At 37.5% G+C, this 20,007-nt stretch overlaps 1 protein-coding gene across 20 annotated transcripts in view; it reads right to left on the reverse strand.

The window, feature by feature from the left end:
• NAALADL2 (N-acetylated alpha-linked acidic dipeptidase like 2) overlaps positions 1–20,007 on the reverse strand; it is a 412,826-nt gene that overhangs the window by 41,961 nt on the left and 350,858 nt on the right. For all 20 annotated transcript variants that reach the window (XM_085587326.1, XM_077785540.2, XM_085587337.1 and 17 more), the window contains one exon: positions 13,545–13,640. In XM_085587326.1, the coding sequence (XP_085443452.1) occupies positions 13,545–13,640 (96 nt within the window). The remainder of the gene's footprint in view (positions 1–13,544; positions 13,641–20,007) is intronic.

Here is a 20,007-nt window from a genome sequence, read left to right on the forward strand (position 1 = left end):
GACACACTCCTGTTACTCAAGTTCTTTCATGCAGCTCTGTTTTTATTGTATTTGCAACAGTGTCTGAACAGCTCCTCATAGCAGATCTTCCATTCCACCAGACATACCTGTCTTAAGGTGCCCATATAATTTTATAATCTTTTATTCATTATGTTGTGCTTTTTATATTACATCAGAGTTGTTAGGAATGGCTGCTGTTAATACTGGAGGCTGCATGAATTAATAGTTTTTATTAATTTTTTTCCCCCACCCCCTTCCCCTAGGATAAAAGTGTTGGTTTGAGAGCAGAGCATTGCTGCAGCATCTTTCTGTAGCTCTTTCTCCCAGAAGGAAGCTCCCATGAACCAGCTGAAGGGGAATGCAGAAATTCCCTTTGCAGCACTGTGCTTTCACCTTATGCCCCGTGACCTCTGACATGGCATAGCAAACTAACTGCATTTCAATTTGCTGCCATTTTAAACAAAATCTAGTGATGAAGCAGATCTACAAAATGTTTTTCTCACTGAGTTTAACCCTTTTGCTTTGTATGATCTTCTTAGCGGTGATGTTTTGGAAGAGGTGAATTTCCAGAGTCAATTATTAAAAACATGTTTTGTGTGCTGGGTAACCAGATTACAAACCATGAGACTTCACAGAGCTGGTGTAAAACTCACTGCCAAACCCTTCCAGGCTTGTGAGCAGTGTTAAAGAAAAAGCCTGGCAGGAGGCATCCACAGAGAACAGAATGGAATTGCTTCAGTTGGGAAGGACTCTGGGTGCCAAGGCAGGACAGGAATGAGGAGACTCTGTCTCAGAAGGCTGCTGAGAGTAAAACTCCAATTTATTCAAAATACACTGCTTTTTTATACAGAGCTCCGTGAGGACCAACTCCATTCGATCTGAAGGGAAAACAAGCCACAGCATTGGTGCAAAGTGCTTGATGCACAGTGATAGAACTTAACTATAAACAATGTGAATAACAAGAGAGATAAAGAATTATTGACATTCTTTTCCAGCTCTTTCCCAGGCTTTTGCCTGGCTAGAAACTCTCAGTTTCTCTCTTTGACTGAATCTGAGACCCACAAAGGAGCTGCAAGGATCATTCAGTGTGACTGCCTGGCCAACCCAAGGCTGACCAGGCTGCAGAATCCTGTTCAGGAGGCTTTTAAACACTGACAGGCTTGGGGGAGCAAGCACCACTCTAGGCAGCCTGTCCCAATGTCTGACCACCCTCCTGGTAAAGAAATGCTTTCTAACACCCAGTGAACCTGCCCTGAACAGCTCAGCACCATTCCCACAGGTCCTGTCACTGGAGCCTGCCCTTCAGCCTCCTTTTCTCCCAGCAAGACACCCCAAAGCTCTCAGCTGCTCCTCACAGGACCTGTGCTCCAGCCCTTCCACCAGCTTTGTCCTCCTGGAGACAGTCCTTGTCTTGAATACCCAGAATGGGAAAGCAAAAACCTTTAAATGGCTCTATAGTGCAATCTCTTTCTACAGCCAGATTATCAGGTGCAAAGAAATGATCTGGTAGTGCCATTCTAGCCAAAACCATGCATCCTTGAACACACAGCGTTCAGTTTAAAAAAAAATTAATTTGTGTTTCATTTATTAATGCAATTTCCCCAATTAGCTAAACTGTGATTATTTAACTACAGCCTGTGGCAAGTCACACAGTTCGAAAAAATTAAAAAGCACACAACAAAAAGACTATGGAGTCTGAGTAACTAAACAGGAAACCATGCTACAAGTCGACCTTGACTAGATTCGTGTTTGATTTACCTCTGAAAACGAGCTTTCTTAAACATACAGCACAGGAAATAATTTTTCTTTAGGTACACAGCAACACTAAAGCTGCATTATGAAACCAGTTTATTAGTGGTAAATAAAAACAGTGGTTCTCTAATAAAACTGGGAGATGCAAATCTGCTTTCAAAGAGCTCAGTTTTCAATAACTCTCCATAAAGGTTGCCAGAACTAAAACAGGAAAGCATTTTTAGGAATTTCCCTAAAGCATATACTCTCCTAAACGCCAAGTAATGCATATCCCTTAGGTTTTCAGCAAATATTGTCCAAATGGATTTACTAATCTGAAAGCCTATTTACAAACCCCACAACAGATTTATACAAACCATAACATGTATGTAAATATTACCAATAAAACCTAAACAAAGTTTTGATTAGTTTTTGATTTTTCCTGTGGACTTTGCCAGTACAATCAATAGATTTATTTCCAAATCATAGTTTTGGGGCTCAGACATTAGCATCAGAATTTAAAATTACACACACAGCCCTTACACATTAACTCTTAATCATGTTCTATAAATTCCAATCAGAATTTCTACAGTGAGTTATTGAAGTCCAGACATAATAATGAATTTCATAAAAAGCTTTGTAATCTGTTTCGCATGTTCTCCTTCAAAGTTCAAAATAAATCATACTCCATCCACAAAGCACCTCAGTTGTTGGGGATTTTTTTTTTTTTTTTGTAAAACAGCAATTTGTCATTATATGGCATGTTTAGCCACAATTCTTCTACAATTCTACCGGAATAACATCAACAACAGATGCAGGAAGGGCTATTTAAATTTAAGGCATGCATTTTAAGCAGATCTAGGAATCAACTCTCCATAGAACTGGCATGCAAAGAACAAATCCTCCTCAGGCCAATTTTTACACCCTTTCAGTTCACATTTCAAAGCCTACCAAGAATTCTGCAGTGGCTGGAATAAGCCCTGTGAAAGGCTCCACATGCACTTCTCCTGTCATCCTCCCACAGGCACAAAGCTCGTGTGGCAAACCACATCTGAGAGCTGGAAACAAAACAAAGCCTCCAGCAAAACCAACAGCAAACCCAAATGGTTCCTCTTCAGTCAGATCAAACCCGACCCTGCTCACGCCGTGGCAGAACCCAGACTGGCTCAGGGGAGCCACAGAGGAAGAACATCCAACTGGTGGAGACCTCTGATAATCTCAATTATTACATAAGCTTCAAAGCCTTTGGAAAACCCAACTCCAACAGCAGGTGTTAGAACTTGGCACTCAGCTCAGGATTTGATGGGACACAGGTGACAGGAAGGGAAGAGGTAGGGAATCAGGAGTGATGTAGCAACGACAGGTGGAAGAAAGCAGTTCTTGTTATTTTAAGAATTGTTTACTCTTCCTGAGACACTTCTAAAAAGCAGGAAAAAAAGTTGAACTGACAACTTAAATTCCAAATATGTTCCTTCATGGTAAGATCAATAAATTATATTAAAAACAAGATATGTAACAGTGAAAGTTGCTACATTTTCTTTAAGTACTTTAAGAAATTGTTTTACTTTAATACTATTTAGATAATTCCTTACATTACACACAGGCTTTCTATTAAAAACCCTTTTGTCAAGTCATCTCATGACAGAGCAGTACCCAAAAATGAAAGGACATAATGTGCTGAGTCCCAGGCTCTGCCCATACAAGGGAATGATTTGAAGTGAAAATAAAAACAAGAAAAAGAAACTTTTTCTCCATGTTGATTCAATCAATTTTTCTTTTTAATGACACTTAAAACTTCTGTAGCAGAGCACTTATTCCACTGAGTCCAATCAAGCTTTTCAGCTGCATAAATCTAAGTATTTAGCCTTTTGTCTGCAGAGTGCTCCTTGCATCCTTTTAAGCCTTGGGACTGAATTCCTGTATCAAGCATGGCCCAGTGCTGGGGGATAACAGCATCCAGAATGGTTTATAATTGAATTCCCAACAGCTCTGGCATTCACAAAGCCAAAACTACACATTTTATTCTGAAATACAAAGAGCTGGATCTGCAGCTGCTGTCTCTTGGTTTGTACCTGAAAATCCGGGAGTGCATCTGCACTTACAGACTCCAACAGCTCATGAGCAGCTTAAAGACTGACAAATAATTTCTATATAACCCTCCACTGGCTGCTGTACTGGGTGAAGCCAGAGTGAGCTTCACTGCAGTACACAGAACCAGGACTATAATGGAATTATTGGGCTCATCTGTTTTTGTCAGGTGCATTTATCTAACAGAGGGCACTAATCAGTAGTTTTAAAAAAAGTGAAATCTGAATGATAAGAAATGCTGGCACCTTGTCAGATGCCACGAAGTTATTAAAAATAAATTCCTCAAAATGGTATCTCAAGTAAACATCTTAAAGAGGAAACGAAAAAAAAATTAAAAATTACACTATGTTCAGTTTTGTGTTTTAAAGCTGTTAGTAAAAAAAAATATCAATACACCCCTTATAATCATGATATGTTGCAAAAATAAGCTAACTGAAAAGAAGGCAGTGAATTTTTTGTTGCCTTGGATGTTTTGCAAAGCTGTGATTAAAAGTCTGCCAGTTTACCAGAGCCTACAACTGTCAGTACTCTCTTAATTAATTAAAAAAAAAACAACAACTTGTGTTACATTCAACATGTCTTTTAAAAATATAGCAAATATCATTGAGCAGATAACCTTTAGTAATATCTTTTTCCAAGTATTTAAATTTCATGAACTCTGTGTGTATACACAGCTCAAATAAGCCAGTAGAAGAATAACTTTGCCAATTAACTACTTTGAATAAGTTAAAAAAAAAAAAAAAAGAAACAAACCTCAGTCAGGTGGAAATGTGTTGCTATTTATTTGGCCATTTAGGAATTAGAACTGTTTTATCACAAGAAAAAATATGTTATCCATTCAGAGTTTAATTTTGCTAAAGAAGTTAGCACCCAAGTGTGGATGGATCACATCTGATGGTAGCAACATGGAGATTATTCTACTGCTTATCTGTGATAATTTAGAACAGATTAAGTAGAACTTTGGCACTGTATCAGAATATTGTGCAATATCCATGTACACCTATTAGTGATATAGCTCAGCAGCAAAAAAAATTTAATATTCTTTCATCTAAGGAAAAGACAAGCACTCTCTGAGATTGAAGAATTATCCCATAACTAAGAAAAAACTACTTTTTTTATGAATGACGTCTCAAAGTAAACACCATTCAGGACATACGGTTTTATTGATAACCTGATTTTGAAGAAATTTATCTCTATTTCCACAGTCATATCACTTTTAGATGAGGAAAAGGCTGCAGCATACTAGACTATACAATTCCATTACCCCAGAACAACTTCTATCCTTCTTCCCTTCTACCTTTCTGAAATGTTGTTTTTCATTTATTGGCTACTGGATTCTTGTCACTAAATACTTTAGGTTGAAATACAGCACTTTGTAATATTAGTTTAAATTTTGAACTAAAATTATTTCAATAGACGATACAGATGCTGTATATTTTAAAATCAATATTATATGTGCATGGCTGGAATTAGGCTGCAATTTATGAAACTCCTAGCCATTAGTTTTACAAGAAGGTATTAAAATAAAAAATAGCTTCATAGCCAGCATATGATCTCTGCTTATGAAACAGAAATACCATTTCCACTGCAGGAAGGTATATCTTTTATACTGCTTTGGTTTTATGGTTAGCTTGCTACAGACAAAACCCAGCCCCTGGCCCAGAAGGAACTGCTGGTGGGTGGGGTGATCACTCCTGTTGGTTAATTAAATGTCATTAATGTTAGCACACAGGCTTGAATCTGTTCTGTTGGACTCAGATGGAAAATGGGATTGTACCTGAGCACGTGAGTCCTGAAGGCCAAACTGACCCTGGTCAGGAGGAGCCTGAGTTTATTAATTTATTGCCTGTGCCTCACCTCATTATCCAGGTGGGAATATTTTCCCTGCTGGGACTCTGGAAGCCTCCAGGCTTCAGCAGGAATGGGCTCAGGAACGTGGCTGTTGCTTTTCTACATTCCATGCTTAAATTCTTTCAGTGCTGTGAACACCTGTTGTCTGGGGCAGAGAATGACGTGCGTTTCCAGCAAACAGGAATCTGGTCCCAGGCTCACAAAGGTGAAAAAAGGAGACAAGACTATTCCCTGCTGCTCAGCAGAGCCTTTCTCTTCTCAGGGGTGTTGAACAGATTGAAAACCAAACCCTGACATTATTGCAGGATGATCTCTCCTTGTCTCTACTGAAATAAGAAAACACCATCCCCACTCCTTCTGATACAGGGTCTTCAGCCCACAGTTCTCTGGAAGACACTGCTAATTTTGTAATTCTAATTTAAGGCTCATCATCTGTTCTCAAACAAACATTAATTGGTGTAATGATGGCAGCTTTAGTACTTGAGTGTCTCAGCAAACTGGTAATATTCTGTTTCTGACTACACTCATAACAAAAACAGCTCTACAAACAACATGTTCTTACTGGGATTTTGTAATACCTTCATTTACATTGTTTTTTGACTCATCATAAAATTTTTAAGCGTACACTAATTTTGTCTCACAACTTCTATACTTGACAAAATTTCTTTATGCTTTCCAATTGTATTTGAAATGACAGTCTTCATGCTAATTTTGCAATCCCTTATTTCACAAGATCTATTTAAAAACATTTAATTGTGCTTTTCAGTTATACTGAGTTGAACTGCCTGCACATCGACATATTAGGAGACAGGATAGGAGAAAATAAAGGACAAGGGCAGAGTACAATTTCATGCACAGGATTATGTTACAAAAACATCTTGAAGATTTTTATCACTGAGAATGCATCAGGTTTGTCATACACAGCCAGTTAAAAAACATTCAGAAGGAGAATTTCAAGTAAAGATTATCTGCCACTGGAATCAGATTTTCACAGCACATCTGCAATGAAGGCATCAAAGAGCAGGGATTTGAAACAAGCCCAGCTCTTAGTGACACACAATGTAAAATGCAAGTATAGAATTCCATGGTGCTGCACATTGAAATCTGAAGTTTCAGCTGTTTCATTTGGCTCTTGACCAGGATTTAAGGGCTAAACTTAAGTAAGGGCAGACATTGGTTTGTGCTTAATTTATACTTTTAGTTTCCTTCAGGCATCCCATCCCTCAGCTCAGGACATAATATGTTGGCTCTTAGGAGCTTTTTTCCACAACACACAGCTCTTATGAATTGTCTAGTTGTTTGATTTTGATCTTATCCTCCCTCCTCTGGATGGCTCCAATCCCAAGAAATGCTCAGCATCAAGAACCTGGTTGCAGAAAAGTTCAGCCATCACTTTGATGCCAAAATATGTGTCCACATTTAAAGATAAGATTAAAACCACTATGGATGGGGCTAAGTCTCCTAAGGCAATATGTCACTTAAAAATTCTTTGGGACAACAAGTCTTGAAAATTTGGTTTTGAATTCAGGACTGAGCTCATGAAGGAAACTTCAGTGTCTAAACTTCAGCTTCTGCAATGTGATTGTAGATATGTAACAGAACAATATAAAGAAAAACATGTCTATAATACACTGTACAACTGTACACAAAGGAAGTTATAACCAAAAACTAAAACAAATAAAGAAACATCCACTTTGGCAGCTGTATTTCTACAGGTCTTTCTGCAAATTGTTTGCAAAACCAGCTAATTAACTCTTAGTACAGAAGCAGCTATTTCCATCCTTTGTCACTTGAGCATAAACTAAAGTTCCACTGGCTTTACCTCATATTCACTCAAATGCAAATTGGAATATGCTAAATTTTAAAAAATTGAAAAAAGTAGTTGCTACATTATTGTTAGTAGAAACTTCATGTTTTAAGAGGCGTGCACTGGGGAAAGAACTGTCTGATTTGACATCTTTGTTGAAAGATCTGTAGACAGAAAAGAGCTCCTACAGAGAGCTGCTACAACAGACAAGGTACTTTTAGAGTACCCAAAGGAACTATTCCTCTAGAATGCTGGCATCTTCTTTAAAGAAAAATTCATCTTCCTTGTAAAGCCACCAATTCAATACATGTGTGCCAGTAACAAATGCCCTACGGTAGCCCTGGTGCTAAAGAATGGATTAATAAAATTGGAGTCTGATAAATTCAGTAACTAAGTGTGTGAAGAACAGGGTAGTGGGAAACAGGGGAATATTCAAATAGCCCCAGGCATATTCCTACCCATTAGAGAAGCAAGCTTCAGATTTGTTTTTTTAGGTTTGTTCAGATTTAAAGTTGTTGTATTTCAGTAGTTGAATACAAATCAAATTATTACATGATTCTATAAATATATGTGTTGACTTTCCTTAAAAAATGCATGAACTTGTCCAATTGTTTGACATCCCTCACAGCAACTTATATTTTTGAAATAAAAGCAGAGCATGTACAATAGATTTTTCTCATTACACAGTAAAAAGCCACTATTGGGCAAACTGAAAACAATCATTTGACTTGTGCAAAAAATATACAGTGGCTTCTTTGTACAGTCATGATCATCAACCAGCACAAAACCTCCCCAGAAAAATAAGACACCTGTCACAGACATCTTTGCTGAGAGCCTGTCACCAATGCAGATAGAGCTGAAGTCAGATCTAAACCAAAACAAGGCATGGCAAAGGAAGGAATTGCTGTGGGAAATGTAACTTCTTTCCAAGGCAGGTAAGTCCCACTAACACAGGCACTCACATGGCCTCAGTACAGAGAAGAAAAAATGTTCAGTTGGTCACAGCCAGTAGCTGAAATTTCAGCAAATCCCAAATATTTGCTGTATTGCACCTTCAGAAATCTAGCTCCAGCTTTGAAACGTCCCAGTCTTTGTCTACAGTGTCAAACAAATCAGATTTTACAAGTTCATTCTGTATTCAGGTGAGGAAATGAAGTAGTTACTCAGTTATTTTAAGTACCACTTTTGACTCATGGTATTTCATTTTCTTTTATCTACAATGGGGATTAAACAGTGTTTCCTCTCACTTCTACCCATCTTCTTTTGCTTATTCAGATTGCTGTAATTTGCAGTAAAAAGGGTGTTCCATGAGATGTACAAACAACATCAATCTTGGCTTTCTAGCCTAAGATTTAGGATGATACCTTATGTATCAGATGATGTGTTTATCCTGTGGTTTGATTGGATCAGATGGAGCTGACATGTTTTCTTCCTTCACTTAAATTCCAGCTCTAGTTTGAAAAATGATGGAATGATTTTTTTTTCCTTTTACTGAGAGTTGGCAGACAAATCTTAAGAGTAGCCAGGTACAATTTAGGTCTAAAAAGAGGACTTCAGGAACTAATGGTTTCAAAGAGCAATCTGGTTAAGAAACATTTTGACAGAAGCCAATGATAACTTTTTAAAAGAACATACAGTTTTACTGCAATATCAGAATTATTTAAGGAATGTAGAAATAATTTTCTGTTTTCATTCAGAGAACTGAACAGGTAAGAATGTTCACACACAATCCACGGGATATTTTCTATGCATGCCATGCTACTAATGGCTGCTATATTTTTTGTTGATTTTTCTCTTTTTCATTGAAACCACAGCTCCTGGTTGTTCTGATATTTTCATAGTTGTCAGAATTCTATAAGCTGAAAGCATTACATTGAAATTACTCAAAAAAAAAAAAAAGCCCAGAAACAATCTTGTAACAGCAGAGCCTTGACATCTTCCCACAACCTCATGAATATATGTCACAGGAGAAATTAGTAATTAGTTCTGTCCTATAATAATTTTTCCATTTTGAAGGAAGCATATTAACATATCAGCAGAAAAGATATGGAAAATTTCAGAGTGTAGGGGAATAGAGCTGTTTTTTAATACCTGACTTCACCACGTGGAGCTGTGTTGGACGGTACAGCTGGTTCATCAATTTTTATCAGGGGTTCTGCAATTTCAGCTTATTTTTCTTACCTAGTCTTTATCCATCAGAGTTCAAGTATAAAGTGCAAGAGTCCTTGAGGCTACTTGCTTTTAGGAACAAAGAACTACTGAAAAATTCCAAGCATATCTCCCCTAACTAGGCTGGAGCAGATAGAGAATATGCTGTCTAGCCAAGCACAGTATGATTGTCTGTCAGAAAACCCCATGTCTTTAGCAGCAAAATCATTTCTCTCACATCTAATGCTGAGAAAATCCCCAGACAGCTTTTTTTTTCCCCCTTTCCTATTCACCACAATTAATAGAATTAGTTACTAGCTACAATTAAAAAGTTACTGTGCCAGGTTCTATCACCAGATTTGCTCTTGCTTTTGTTGCTGCTGACAATGGCCACAGAATAAAACAGACACTGGTAAAAGAGAGTTTTCAGCAGGTTTGTATTTACCCTCTGCCTGAACTGGATTATATGTTCTTTCATGTAATATTATAGAACATATTATATGTTCTTTCATATGGCATGAAGGCTAAAGGTAAAACAAAGATTCTCACTTGTGTGCTTAAGAAAATATGTGCTAAATCAAACCATTCCTGTGAAATATGGGTGCCTGTGCTGCTTTGCAGGAAAACACAAAGTTTGGCTTTGTTTGTTCACAGTGTCACTACAGACAACGGAGTTGTGCTTTGAACATCTCAAATACCATCAAATCACAAATACCAGTAAGATTCTCAGAGCCAGTATATAAGGTGTTGGACAGAAAAAAAGAGCAAATTATTTAACTTAGGGAGTGACTAGAGCAGCTGTCACATTACACTGCACCTATGCTGCTCCATCACCTTGGGGCAATGAGAACTCTGAAAAATAAAACATGAATTGCTGACATCTGTGAGAAGACAAAAAGAAAAATGAAGAGATGCCCCAAGTCATAGTGCAATTTCTCAGCTCAAAAACCATGTGTGACAGAGCACAAAAATGGTACCCCAGACATTTCTGGTAGATTCACAAGAAGATCAAACTCCACATCTAAAAATTCAGTATCAACAGCAGACTGTGAAATATGGATATTGATCAGGCACCCACCTTGGCCCTCACTTCACACACTGAGACCTGTTCTTCTGCTTTGTTAACCCCATCCAGCACCTCTGTCACCTACCCCAGTCCATATTTCTGCTTGTTAAGACTGGGGCCTTGAATAATTCATTTTGAAAGAACAAAATCATAACATAATTCACCTCCAAGGAGATGTGAGAGCTCTGCAGGTCTGTGCAGAACTTGTGCCTTTGATGAAGGGACAGAGATGATGGGAAAGTCTGGCACATGCGACTAAGAGAGGAATTCTAAAAATTACATTGAACAGAATACATTACTGAAGAAAGCTAACTGGAGAAATTACCTGTGAAAATGGACACTCCAAAGTGCCACATTTTTGTGATGGAAATCAAAGCATACAGGAAAAAATTTTCAGACTGCACTCCACACAGTGATATTGGGGTAGGTTGCCATATATCCACCTGGGCCTTGCAAGGACAAAGGGTTTTCTGGGATATGAGATATTTTCAGGTGCATCAGACTTGTGTTTGCTCAGTGAGATGAGTTCTGCACACACCAAACAAACCCTTTAACACTTTAGGTGCTGTAACTCTGGCTGGAGTAATATTGTGTCTCTGCTGCTCTAACAATTCTGCCAAATCCTCTGTCTCCGCATGGAGGCAATTTCTAAATGAAAACAGAAAATACCTCAGTGGAATGTGCAGATGTAGAGATGCCTCAATGCAGAGGCTGTTGGCATGCCCAGGCATAACCTTTTCAAGAATGATCTGATTCCCAAGAGGGCACAATACAGTAGGAATAACACAGGAATATGAATGTACTCTGTTGAAATATCTACAGCAGGAATAATACACTGTTAGAAATGCCTCTGATAAAACTCTGCCACACAGACATTCTGTTCACAGTACTATCCTACTGATTCAAAATCAGTAAAATCCCAAAAGTCTTTGGGATTTTAAGAGTTTGAGACCTTCATGTTAATTTAGATATGTTGCATTATCTTGGCATGCAAAAAAATAAACAACAAAAACTCAAACAAACACCAAACACCACCAAAACAAACAAACAAACACACACACACACACACACACACACACACACACACACACACATAAAAACCAAGCTCATTTGCAGACATCATGCAGGAAGATTAAAATACCAGGCAGAGGTAGCATGCACCAAACTACAGATTTTCATTTTTAGAAAGATTACAGAGAAAGAAACTTCCAAAGTTATGGATGGATGTCACTGCATTGCCAATTTGAAAGAGTGTTCCTTATATTAGAAAATTAATGGGACTAAACATGGATAAATGGGGATATATATCCCTTCCATGCTCCAAAGGAACAGAACAGTTTGATCCTGTTAGAAAATGCCACCAGTCAACATTCTTGTGCTGCACCTTATCTGTGGGCAAAATGTGAATTTCATTTACCAACAGTCCAGCAGTCTCTTCATTACATTTACATACTTTTCATTCCATTTGCTTCAGGAAGAGAACCTCCCTGTCATCTCCTTGGAAGTGTTTATATTTTTAAAAAATTGAAATATCTCAGTATGTTACATAAAACCCCCTTATTTCCTGTAGAAATGGAAACACTCCTCCCTCTTGCTGTTTTGTTCAATGTTTAGAAGTTAATTGCATTAGAGTAGCTCTATTTTATGCAGTGCCATAATTGGAGTGTAGAATAATCAGGTTCTCTAATAATTTTCTCAAGAATTATCTGTCAGCACCAATAACTCATCATAAAATCAATTATGTCAGGGGTCTGCCATTCCAACTTTCAGAATTGCATGATCCCAGTCTTATGGGGATGCTCTAGTGAGCAGACAGTGGATATAAAAGTATTTTCAAACTGGTTAATCACTGACTTGACTGGTTATCATGAAATGCTGTGCTGAGTAACACTGATGAAATTTAAAAATAGCACATACTTTTCTGAGTGTGCATTTGATAAAAAGGGAGTTTTATCTGACTCCTGGTCAGGTGGGAAAATCCCTTTTCTGCCATACAGGCACACACTCCTCAGTTTTAATACTTGATATTATATACATCATTATATTGAAATTACAAGGTCTGCAAATCTAATTTAAGATACCACCAAGTTTTGTACTGCATCACTCTACTGAATGTTACAGTTCTTTGCTACTGGGAAGCTTAGAGATTTCTCTTTCTTTGAATGCTTCAGATCAGCATGGTTCTCACAGCAATCCACCCTAAATCCACCTTTTCAGTGCCAAGATCTTAATATGAATTGTCCTGAGAACTGTTCTGACAAATTAGATCTTCTAAGCACTCAGATTACAGATTCATCTGTTTAATAGCTGCATATCTCTAGTTCATTTTTTCTGCCACATTCAGAAATCTCCTTTTCAGTGCCCATGAAATTAGGGTACCCACTGACATCAGAGAGCACAAGGTACAGATTATTAGTATTTACACCAATCCTCATGTAAAAATTACACTGAAACTTTTATACTTTTGACATTTAGTATCAACCCATATGCATGGGAAAAACCTAAGAAACACTAAAATCCTATTTCCCTAATGGAGATGAAGGGCCTCAAATCAACACAAGCTTTTCCACAAGCCAGAGTGGCCATACAAGCAAAGCAGATTGTGAGTGATATACAGTGAAAAATAAGAATAAAAAGTTATAGTTTCAAATGAAGCATTTTGCACATGAAACTGCTTCCATCATACAAGCTGACCAATGTAAAGAATATTCCCAACGTGGATCCCAGTGAAGAGAATTCCACAATTTTTAATTATATTCAAGTGCTTGATAGGGAAATAAATAGATTATATTTCAAAATTATTAGCAAATTCAAGAGGAAAGTATTTATAAATGTGATCTCCACTTCTCTTACCTTTGCAATGGTCTCATGCAGGCTGAAGGAAGGATCCAGCTCTTCAGTTTTTGTTGCATGTACAGGAAAAAGAGCTTCAGAGAGAAAGCTGGAATTCTGTGAGAAAGAAGTAAAGGGCTTTTTAGGATTCCACACTGATTTCCTCCTTCAACTGGTTATTGAATTTTGCTGAAAAACCCTTCAAATATTTCTTAAATTTTGATGATTACAACACTTATTTCACTGATCTCATTAACTGATTCCAAGCCCCCAAAGAAAGCAAAAACCCTCTAAGTGTCATGATTTTATTTCTGGAATGGCAGTTATCTCTGTAATGATGCTTCTCAAAGCAGCTAAAAATTTTTGCCTACCAGAAGAAAAAAAAAAAATCCACACAACTTTATTCTGAGCTAAGCAGCAATCAGACATTTTATTAACTGTGTTATGATTTAAGTCTTCAGGAGAAATGTAACAACAATAATCAAGGAATCCTCTTTTATCTTCTGCAACCATCCTACTTCTCTACCCAGTTATATCATCTACATAATAAGGGATTTTTGTCAATTCCCTAAAATTATATACTTCAGATTCATCATTATTTTAACAACAGACAATCTAATATATTGTTTGTACAGAATGTTCATCTCTTCTTGTACTGTAAAAAAAGCAAGACATTATTTGCAAATAAGAAACCCATACCAAAAAGTGGACTGGAAAAAAAAAAGACAAAACAATATTAAACATACCACTAAGCCTCAAAGGTGCCCAGATGCCTAAAACAGGAATCACATGACATTGCTGGTAGATTTGCTTGTTAAATTTTTCTATAAATTAATTCCTTCGTGATCAATATTCTATCAGTATTTCCATGCATTTCTAGGAGATTATTTCTGGTAGCAAACCCCCATCACTTTCTTAAAAATATATATATAATTAGCACCACATCATATAAATTTTTGTGTTCAGTGATGCATCTGTGTGTTGCATAACTTGTCACAGAAACATCATAAAAATAAATGAAGTAATTTTTTCTTTCAGATATATTTTTTTTTTTTAGAACTCAGGGAGAAGATGCACAAAGTCATTTATTACAAAGATAAAACACATACTTCAGCATTAACTCATAACTATTCATCTTTGTTTCAGGTTTGCACAGCAGTTTACAGAGCTGTGCCATTTGACTGGGGGATGCAGAGGAACACCCTTATTCTGCTAACACTGTCCATCATCAGTCACATAAATGCAATCAATAACTTAAAGAGAGTTGCATTATTTATATTCACTCTTGAGTATCTCACCGAGAGTCAGGGAAGGGAGTGACTACCAACTTAGATTTGCTGCACAAGGTCAGATCATTGCTCCATCCAGACAGATGTCTTTGGAATAGAAAGCCTGGTGGACACTGCCTGGAGAGCAGGAGGCTCACCTGGCTCCTCTCCCACCCCGCTCCAGACCCCACCTGGGCCAGGTGAACCAGCAGCTTCTGCTGCTGCCTCAGCCTCTGCCCTTGGGAGAGCTCAGCACACTCAGGCAACCATCAGCAAATGAAGCACAACACCCTGGACATCCCAAGTGACGAGTTGTTTTGCTCATGAGAGGAATCAAGCCTCTGCTTGCAAAGATCTTGAAAAGGATTGCTGTTGGAAATAACTTGCTGACATCTGAAATCATCTTGCTGTACACTTGTAAAAGCAAATGTTTAAAACAGCTGTGGCTGCTTTTTTTTTTTTTTTGCCTTTTTTCTCGTAACAAGCTCCTCCGTAAAGAACTGCTAGAAAGTCCAACTTTGTTTCTCTTGCCTTTTGCTGTTTTTCACGCACTCTGCTCATCAGAGAAAGCTGCATGAGCTTCCCAACTAACAGAACCCACTGTTTATCCAGGGAGCACAGGGATTTGTGTGCCCAGAGAGGCATCCAGATGATGTTCCAAAAACACCTCTCAGCATTTAACAGCAGAGCTGGAAACTGAATCACACTTCTCTGTCCTTGTTTCACCAAGCTCACAACAAGCGAGTGTTGTATTTTGGCTTTTTTTAAACAGCAGTTTGCTAAGCAAATTTCTAGTAAATGCACACCAAGAGAAAGATTTGCTAATCCAAAAGCATTAAAAAGTATTATTCCTTTAATCTTTTCAGCTACAGTAGGAGCTACAGCTGCAGTTCTCTTCATTTTCTTCCACACTCACCTCCTAAACACTAATCATCACCTCTGCCCCAGCAGGCATTAGCATCACCCTCACCTTGTTCAGAGGGCAGAGCCTCCAATGGATTGTGAGTGCTCTGGAGATGGAAAAACATTTTTGAGGTCAGACCACTGTGAAACATCCAAAAATTTAGGATGAAAAAGCCTTTGCTTTTCACCGTGTTCTGTTGATTTTTCTTTAAGTTCATGGTTGGTCAAAGGAATTAAGAAGACTTTCTTTTCTGATATGAAGTTATGCTTTTATCAAACAAACTTTACAATCTACAAAGGATTGCCCCAATAATCCTTAATTTCTCAATGAATGTATTTGGTATCTCTAAGAACTCTTCACAAGAGAAATGAACAAGTGTAACACATATCTGGAAGTGAGTTTCCTTTGTCTTCTGTTCCTTTTGGAATGATCAGTTAACCTGGTCTTTTCAATACTCATTTAATGAAGCATTCTGTGAAATTAGAACGACATTGATGTTCTACTTTTCAAATAATGGGTCACTTCTGATTAAACTTCGATTGAACATTCAACTTTCAATCTTAAAACAAATTGCCTCCTTTTCTTTTTAATTTGAACCCAATTTCCTGCTGCCCTCAGGTCTTGTGACAGTAATTAATTGATTTATGAATCAATTAAATGGAGATCGAAAATGCAAGCTAAAATCTCTTAAAACCCCAAATCTGGCATACTCTTGCTTATTTATGATGGACACTTGCACTAAATTTCACTTCTGATTTTCTACACTCATTTTTCTAACTTAACTTATCCTTCCTTAACTAATTAAGTGAACAAAATGTTTCACCATCTAAAGGTACTAAATTTGCCATCCCTTGTGTACTGTCTTATACCTTCAATTTATATGCCAACTTTCAACCAATGCATTTTAAATCATGAATAAAATCCCACAGCACTTCTGGTGATTTAATGGAAAACAGTAAATACCAAAACATGCTTTAGAGACCTATTTTGCTGTTATTAAATAAGAAAGTTTTAAAAAAAAATCAAATTTTTTCACACATTGTCTTAAAACTGGAATTATTTCTGTAAATACATGTGATTTTTTTTTACTAGACCAGGACAATGCTGAACCCACAAGAGATTCTGTTTTCTTGACTATTACTTGAAATGGTAATAAGTGAAACAGTAAAATTACCAGTTAGAGAAATTGTGAATGTATGTACTCAAATTATGTAGGTAATAATTCCTTAATATGCTCTCATTCCACACCCGAACTGGTTTTTCTTACCTGCTGAATGTTCCCCTGCTTGTACAAGAAGACCTCCTTCTATTCTTAACTTGGTGAATAATACCCAAATATCTCCAGAAATAATTTTTCTGGGGTGGGGGGAAGAGGGGGAGGTAAGGGGAGGTTTTTTAGTTGTTTGTTTGTTTTGAAAGTAACAGGCAGTGGATATTTCTCCACTCAGCAATAAAGATTCTCAATCTGGAAAAACAATCTTTAGTCTAAAGTTCTTTTTCCAGTTTGACTCCTCCCTGGTTAACATTTGTCAGAACTGTCCCTATTCAGGCCAGCATTGCCCTTCAGCATTTCACAATAGTCATGGCACCAATTTTATGTTGCACAGGAGACAAAAGAAGGCACCAGGCAAGGTAAAAACAAGAGAGGAAGCAAGTGAGAGCAGAAATCTTTCTGAAATTTGTACAGGTAGGTAACAGTTATAAATGTGCTAATCTTACACTGCTAAAGCCTGCAAGGCAAATACACAAAAGAAGGATGCAAACCAAGAGAAAAATGTTTATTTTCTTCACACAGACCAAAGAAATATGTCTGGAAGATAGGAATTTAGGGCTTGCTTTGGCTGCATCAAGACTGACACTATGCTCTGTTACCTGTCCAATATAAATATATGCTGTGTGTGTTCCATGAGCATTAACCTGCTTCAGTCTTTCTGTCTTTTTGTAGTAGAACAGCACAAAAAGCAGGATTGCAGAGAACTGAGGGATACACACAAATGTGCAGTGTCTGGCAACTGAAACACAAGGCAGACACTGCACATCTTCAGAACCAGCCTGGGCACAGGTTCAGCTGGGAGCTGAAGTCACACAAGGCACACTCTGAAGTTGTGCAGTGCCCAAAATTATCACCCAGAATCCCAGAGGCTTCACAACTGCATCAGGACTTGTCTGCATCTGTATCAACATTCAACACCAGTGCCAAAAAATTGCCATAGTGTGATGGAGACAGCCCTGCCAGGAGGAAAGATAAAGAGAGAGCAGCGAGAAGAACAAAAACACCTCTGAAATCTGCACTGCAGGCTTTCACTAATTCCTTCTTCCATTTTCCCTTAGTCAAGCAATTGGCATACAGTGTCCTGGCAGAAAATATACAACTGCATTTCTTTGTGACAGAGCTGTTTCTTCTCACCTAGGCTAAAAGGCATCTCTTCCCCCTTTTTTTACTGCCTGGCAGGGTGATTGAACAAGATGTTTGACTGTAAGAAGGATCAAAAAGAGAATAATGGAAAACGTATCTCATAGACTAAAATATGGCTTATCATCATCTATCTGGATTATTTCTACTTTGGGAGGGTACTGCAGACTGAAACAGATTTACTGAAAAAGTAGATTATGTAGAATAGAACAGATTGAAGCCCAAATGTGGTTCAAATGGAATTGATGAAATAATAACAGGCATATAGGATTTTTCACTAATAAAGGGCTGAAAATATACTGGAGAAGAGATTTTCTGCCTCTCCATCTCACTAGCAGGCTGGCTTTACCCTTTCTAGCAAATGCTCTAGATATCTAATTAAATATCACCTCCAAATCCACAAAGGATTATAAAATTATGTAACAGTTTATTTCACTGATGCATAAGACATAAAATAGGTTCTTTAAAATTATTTTTATAAAGCAAAGCTCTGCAATTGCCACAGCCTAACACATGTCTTCAAAGTGAAAATGCACCTGCTCTGGAAAACAGGCTTGTCAGAAGGAGTTTCTGACAAGAGTCTTTTCTTCTGTATTTTCACCATTTCAGTTTACTGAAGACCTTTTAGAAAAGAAACAAAAGCACATCTATTTTCTGTTTCAATATTCTGGTAAAGATGTGCAGTGACCTTGCAATGCTACCCAATGCTGGACAAAATGAGCAAGGCCTGCCAAACAAGACTGCACAAGAATACAGGAGAGGCAGAATTGGAATCACTGCTGCACAAGTTATTTTATTATTCAACTCAACTGCAGCCAGAAAAAAAACCCAGCCAACAGTCATAAGGAAAAGAATATAAGCACATTTCTCTCATCTCTTTTAATTTAATGTTTTCTTCCTTATGTTAGTAAGTGAATTGAAATAATCACTGTAAAGCTATAAATTCACAGACTGCAGCACAAAGAAAGCAACTTTTAGGATGTCAGAATACTTTCATGGCTTTATTCCCCTGCAGTTTTCCTTTGGTGCTTTTTAAACTGAAAGCAGATTTAGCAGTTTAGGAAGGAGTGGCCCAAGTCAGAAACCTGGCACCTGACAGAGGCTCTTCCCAAAGTTTCAGAATTTAGAGGAGGCTCAGTAAGATTCAGTATCTCTAAGAGAGAACAGCTTTTCTTGGATGTGTTGTCTGAATGGTGCAAGAACATTTGGTAACATTTCATGATCAATTGTGAGCATTCAAATTATGCAGAAACATTAAGTTCCAGGAATAGCATCCTAATGATGTCCTGCTGGAAGTCATGAATGCCAGTGACTTTCACAATCAAATGTTTTTCACAATCAAATATTATCAATGCTTTTATTTCCTGATTCAGTGCTTCCAATTTCCCACTTTAAATTTTAGTGCTCAAAAAAAAATTAATTACACTGAATGAAGAGAGTTAATGTTAGCCACTAGACAGATGTTGTGTAGGTGGGAGCTTCACTACCTTGCAGTAAGAATAAAAACTGTCTTCTGCTAAGAATAATGTCTTAAAGACAATATTTATCAGAATCCTTATTAAGCAGCTCTTCAATGTCCATGATAAGATAATTTGCAATATTAAATACTGCAAATTTTATCAGCAAGAATGCATCACTGACCCAAACCACAGCTGTTTGATTGTCCAGTGATCTTGTAAAAAGACAAAACTGAGTGCCACACTTCTAATATCTATTGGTACAAAACATGTTTTGATACTTGTTCCAGATGTTCTATCAGAATATTTTTAGTTGGTCAGTTGAATGCAGCCACTCAGGACAGTAGTAAAACAGGACAGGGAGAACAGAGAATGCAGTGATATCTGTCCTTAGATAATATGTATTTTCAATAACTAGATGCTTCAAACAGAGGCAATTAAT

The sequence above is a fragment of the Lonchura striata genome, chromosome 9, assembly GCF_050655825.1.
Source record: "Lonchura striata isolate lonStrDom1 chromosome 9, ASM5065582v1, whole genome shotgun sequence".
Classification (NCBI taxonomy): Eukaryota; Metazoa; Chordata; class Aves; order Passeriformes; family Estrildidae; genus Lonchura; species Lonchura striata.